Source organism: Aulonocara sp. 'chitande type north' Nkhata Bay, linkage group LG3, assembly GCF_057382095.1.
Source record: "Aulonocara sp. 'chitande type north' Nkhata Bay isolate Kocher_YH1m ecotype deep benthic linkage group LG3, A_spYH_male_GT1.1, whole genome shotgun sequence".
In the NCBI taxonomy this organism is placed as follows: Eukaryota; Metazoa; Chordata; class Actinopteri; order Cichliformes; family Cichlidae; genus Aulonocara; species Aulonocara sp. 'chitande type north' Nkhata Bay.
The window spans coordinates 39141312-39147311 of NC_141346.1; the positions used below are offsets into that span (position 1 = coordinate 39141312).

General features: G+C 39.2%; 1 protein-coding gene across 1 annotated transcript in view; it reads left to right on the top strand.

Moving 5' to 3' along the window:
• The window catches only part of LOC147335616 (high affinity immunoglobulin gamma Fc receptor I-like), a 33474-nt gene extending 29524 nt beyond the window's left edge, over window positions 1-3950 (top strand). The window contains exons 3-9 of the mRNA XM_086286086.1: window positions 614-871; window positions 1417-1664; window positions 2866-2995; window positions 3155-3170; window positions 3250-3341; window positions 3568-3646; window positions 3866-3950. Of these exons, the coding sequence (XP_086142212.1) occupies window positions 614-871; window positions 1417-1664; window positions 2866-2995; window positions 3155-3170; window positions 3250-3341; window positions 3568-3646; window positions 3866-3950 (908 nt within the window). The remainder of the gene's footprint in view (window positions 1-613; window positions 872-1416; window positions 1665-2865; window positions 2996-3154; window positions 3171-3249; window positions 3342-3567; window positions 3647-3865) is intronic.
• Window positions 3951-6000: the final 2050 nt, after the last annotated feature.

Consider the following 6000-nt stretch of genomic DNA (forward strand, 5'->3'; position numbering starts at 1 on the left):
TCAAATATAGTTAATAAAGAAACAAAGATGTCAGCAGGCAGGTTAACAGCTCTGACAAATACAAGACAAACACTGACTACAGATGGACGCTAGAAGAAGACGTCACAAATAACAGCTGCTGTTATTGTTCATTTAAAATATACTTCAAAGGTTTTTAGTTTTGGTCCTGCTGCTGCAAAATATCTCACTGTAGAAGGAATCTGTGAAACAGACAATATCACAGAATTATGACAGAAACATTACAGCAAATGACTGAAGTGTGTTCAGAGTGATCTGTATCAGGTGGATGATGCTGAGAGTGATGACTCAAAGCTCATGATGTCACATGACGTGTACCAAGCTCTACATGAGCTGCCAGCAGATAAAGCATGTGGGTTAGATCATCTTAAACATGTCAGTATTCGGCTCCTTTGTTTTCCATTGATTTGACTGTCTGTGTGATTCAGGGCTTGTTGTCAGACTCAGTGTTGTCTCACCAAACAAACACTTTATCATATTGAACTATTAAATTTGATTTTCAAAACAAAAGCTTCAAACAAACAAATATTTTCACTGTGATATTTTGAATCCTAACATCTGTGAGCTTTGTCTCTTCACTGCATGTTGTTTCCAGATGTTCATTCAGCAGCGTCTCTCACAGTGAGTCCTGACAGAGTGCAACACTTCACCTCTGACTCTGTCTCACTGACCTGTGAGGGAAACTTCACTGAGTGGAGAGTGAGGAAGTTCTCTGAGGACGGCCGACTCTCTGACTGTAGGAGAATGACTGGATCCACATGTGACATCAACACATCAAAGTCACATACTGGAGTGTACTGGTGTGAGTCTGGATCAGGAGAGTTCAGCAGTGCAGTCAACATCACTGTACAGAGTATGTTATTATACATTTACTTCTTGGATCTGAGTGATTTAGACGTCACATGAACATTTGTCCCAGCTTTGCTCTATGTGAAGTAATTCTATGTGGCAAAACAAAACAAAATTCAGACAATTTTAGACAGAAAAGCATCAAAATATTCTTGATTGTTGGTCTCATTTCATCCTTTCATAATCCAGTTTGTCTTAATTTGCCAACAGTATTTTTTATTTTCTCTGTCAGAATAAAACTCAACAAAGCTCAACATCTCTGTCGTCACATTAGATGAACCTTTAATGTCTCAATAGGGAGAAATTTGGGAAACACGTCATGCAAAATAACACAAACATACAAACATTTACAATTTCACCTTCAACCATTCAATAATGTCACCGTCAATAATTTGACTCCTGCAGGGAACATCCCAACTATATTTCCAGTCCTCATAATCACTCAGAAAACCAGGTCTGCATGTAGATCATGAGACACGACTCACAGCTTTTTCTCAAAGTGTGCACCAGCTGGTCTGACTGAAACAATTGTGTGTGATTGTTTCACAGATGATGGTAATGTTCCTATCCTGGTGAGTCCTGTTCATCCTGTGACTGAGGGAGCTTCTGTTAATCTGAGCTGCAGTTTGAGAACACAAAAAATACTTTCCAATGTGTTTTTCTATCACAATGACAAACTTATTCAAAATGATACCCGAGGGGAGCTGAAGATCTCTGCAGTGTCAAAGTCTGATGAAGGTTTCTACAAGTGTCAGTACTCAGGAAGAGAGTCAGCACAGAGCTGGATGTCAGTTAAAGGTGAGCAGGATCAAAACAGTGTGTCTTTCTGTAAATGAGTTTCATGACTGAGAAATAACATCATATTATCTCTTTTAATGTTTGAAGCCACCTGAGTCTATTTAGTCAGAACTTTATAAAACTATTATATAATATCTCTATATTGTCAGGTTTAATATTGTTGTGATTCAGGACTCAAGTGATGGACTCAGGTGAAAACAGCAGAGGATGTAATGAGTGAAAGTTTCTTTATTCACACAAAGGATAATTTATTTAACACAACAGATTGTGAGCTTTGACTCAGTCAACAAGAACAAAACATAAATGAACCTAAACTTAAGGAGTGAGTCCTACAAAAACATCTTAACTGAGGTGAGAGAGACAGGCCAGAGGAGCGGACATAACAGCGTGAGGGCGGCAGATCTGTGGGAGAGGAGAGAGCAGTTAGGGCAGGAAATCTGAGGGAATGTGACAAGACAGAGAGTGTTCATAAAGTGGCTGCAACAATGCCTTACTTGGAGTCCAGACTAGCTGGGTTTAGTGGATGAAGGCAGAGGTCTGTGGAAACTGCTGAACGATGGGCAGGCAGGCAAGTGAGGAAGAGGCTCCGAGGGGGGCAGCGGTGGTGGTGAATAGGGGGGCAATGACCCAAGGTGGCAGGCGTCTGACTGGAGGTGAATGATGGCATGAAAACAAATCTTGAAGCATGAAGAAACTGAAACAAGGGGAAAATCTGTTAGCATACAAATCTTATTTTCCTAGAAAGGATCCCAGCAGACCTGCCTGGTTACCTCACTGACGAGCTGCAGTCATGTTAACTATCCATTAACATTTGGCTACAGCCACCGAGGTCTTCAAGGTCAACTTTATGACTAAAAAAAATCCTTATGACATAAAAAACTATGATTCTTACAAAGGTGTTGTGTCTTGTCAACATATAGAAAGTACTGTATAAAGATTTAAAATATCATTTGTTTGACCTCTGACCTCACTTTTACATTTCACATCTGCTCTTGTTGTCATGTTGAAACAAATCTGCCTTTGGACTTATTTTTACTGAACTACAAACTTCTCACAGTACAAATAAAACAAAATAAATACACTGAAAATACAATATTGTTCCTTTAAAAGTAAATACTGTCAACAGAGTGAGCTGCCTTAGCAGAGATTTGTGCTCTCAGAGTTCTTCTTTTACACTTTATTAATAATTAATTATTGTTTGTTGTCACAGTAACTGTGTCAGGAGCTGACAGCTCTTCATTTCCTGTGTGGTTGATGGTTGGACTGGTTTGTGGAGTCTCTCTCATTATTATTCTCCTGCTCTTGTTGTATCGCTGCAGACAGTCCAAGTGTAAGAGCCTCTTCTTTTCATGCTGTATTAGAGAGTTTATTTACTACATACACTTTAATTATTCACACATATACATGTATTCTGATCTCATGACACAAAATATCAGTGGAACAATTTATACATGACAAACATGTGTAATAACATTTGTCTCTTTCACAGATTCCTGCTTCACCAGGTTGGTAAAATACTTTTTATTATAATTTTAAACAAACATCAGTTACTTTTGAGTTTATTGTGTTTATTTCCTGTTTCAGGTCGATCCAGTCTGAGAGTCACAGTCCGGGCTCCTCCACAAATCATGGAGTCAACCAGAATGAAACTCATGAGTACGGCTCTCTTCAACATGGTCAGCATTGAAAAACAGTCTTTATTATCATTATTAATATTTACTTTTATTAAACCTCCATTAACACAAACATTCTCAGGTTCAGTTTGTGTTCAGCAGTTTTTTATAACATTTAAAGATCTTACAGTCCTGGTTTTGACTCACACAGTGTTTCTGTTTTTGCTCTGATCTTTAGTGTAACTGTAATAAAATGATTAATGTGAGCCTGGCTTGTTTTTTTCTTTAGGTACTGCTGACGTCTATGAATCAGTCACACAAGTGAAAAATAGAAATGGTACAGTATATGTGCTGGAAATCACAGAGCAGTTAGAGATGAAACTTGTTTTTGATTTAATGAAACTAATTTAATGTGATATGTTTTTACAAACCTGTAAATAAAATATGAACATTTCACTAATAGATAGTTTTACAGAGATTATTTACTACATTCACTTTAAATATTCAAACATTCATTCTGATCTGATGACACAAAATATCAGTGAAACATTTAAACATAATAATTGTAATTGAAAGAATCTGAACAGTCTGATGAAGAAGACCAGCTCTGTTCTGGGACGTCCTCATGACCCAGTGGAGGTAGTCAGTGACAGGATGGTGGCTCAGCTGTAACCCCTGTTAGATAACACCTCCCACCCCACGCAGGTCACTCTGACAGCACTGAGCAGCTCCTGCAGTGACAGGCTGCTGCACCCACAGTGTGAAGGAGAGATTTAGGAGATCTTTCCTTCCAGCTGCTGTCAGACTCTACAACATACATCATCATGTGAAAGCACACATGCAAACACTGGTGTCTGTAAATATCTCAATGTGCAATACTCTATACCTGCTGCTACTAACATTCATCGACTACACGATGAAATGCTGCCATTTGCAGCTGGTACAACAGAATTGAAATTCTCTACTTTTTGTGGTGTGCATTATTATTCATACTTTGTGATATATTATATTATTTAGTTTAGTCAGTTACTGTTCTTACTGTCTTTGAGCCACTGTGACCGCTTAGTTTCCTCTGAGATTAATAAAGTATTCTTATCTTATCTTACAGATTCCTGCTTCACCAGGTTGGTAAAATACTTTTTATTATTATTTTAAACAAACATCAGTTACTTTTGAATTTATTGCTGTCACGTCTGCCGTGGCAGATGAGTGGAGGCTGAGAATTAGGACCCAAGATGCAGGCAGCTGAGATGCAAATGAGTTTTATTCATAAAGAGGTGAAACAAACAGAAACAGCAAAGGCAAAATGATGATGCAGGGAGACACGGGAGACGACACAGAATGATGCAGGGAAAGAACAGACAAACCAGCAACAAGCACACGAGGACACACACTATAAATACACACAGAGGGAAACGTGGAATAGCAAACAGGAGGAAGACACAGCTGAACCAAATTGAACTGACGAGACAGGGGAAAACATAAACTGAACACACTAACAGAAGACATGGATCTTCACAATAAAACAGGAAATGCACAGAGACACGGTACAGACACTAAACAGAGGAAACACAGAAACCAAACTTTGGGAACTAAAAAGTCTAAACCCCAGTACACAATCAGAACAAACACAATATCATAATAATGAAAAACACAAACCGTTGGGTCAAAAGACCGAGGACCATGACAGTTATGTTTATTTCCTGTTTTAGGTCGATCCAGTCTGAGAGTCACAGTCCGGGCTCCTCCACAAATCATGGAGTCAACCTGAATGAAACTCATGTGTACGGCTCTCTTCAACATGGTCAGTATTTAAACCATCTTTATCATCATTATTTATATTGACTTTTAGTGGGGAAAGGCTAATTGATCAATCTAAATTGCCCATAGGTGTGAATGTGGGAGTGAATGTGAGCACGAATGGTTGTCTGTCCCTGTGTGTGAGCCCTGCGACAGACTGGCGACCTGTCCAGGGATAGCTCAGTAGGTAGAGTGGTGGCCCCATGATCGGAAGGTCGGGGGTTCAACTCCACTGGACGGCTACCCTGAGGTACCCCTGAGCAAGGTACCGTACCTACACACTGCTCCCCGGGCGCTGCATTGGTGGCTGCCCACTGCTTCACTGGGTGAATGGGTTAAATGCAGAGGAACGATTTCCCTATGGGGACTAACACATACACACACATTAAGGGTGTAGCCTGCCTCTCGACCTATGACAGCTGGGATAGACTCCAGCGCCCCTGAAAAGGATAAGCAGAAGCGAATGGATGGATGGATACTGACTTTTATTAAACCTCCATTAACACGAACATTTATCAGGTTCAGTTTGTGTTCAGCAGTTTTTTAAAGAACATTTAAAGATCTTACAGTCCTGGTTTTGACTCACACAGTGTTTCTGTGTTTGCTCTGATCTTTAGTGTAACTGTAATAAAATGATTAATGTGAGCCTGGCTTGTTTTTTTCTTTAGGTACTGCTGACGTCTATGAATCAGTCACACAAGTGAAAAACAGAAATGGTACAGTATATGTGCTGGAAATCACAGAGCAGTTAGAGATGAAACTTGTTTTTGATTTAATGAGTCTAATTTCATGTGAAATGTTTTTACAATCCTGTAAATAAAAATATGAACATTTCAGGTTCAGATGAATACGATGACATCACCTCCTCTCTTATTGAGTTTAAAGATCTTAGAACTAAGAGTGAGTACACCAAAGTTAATTT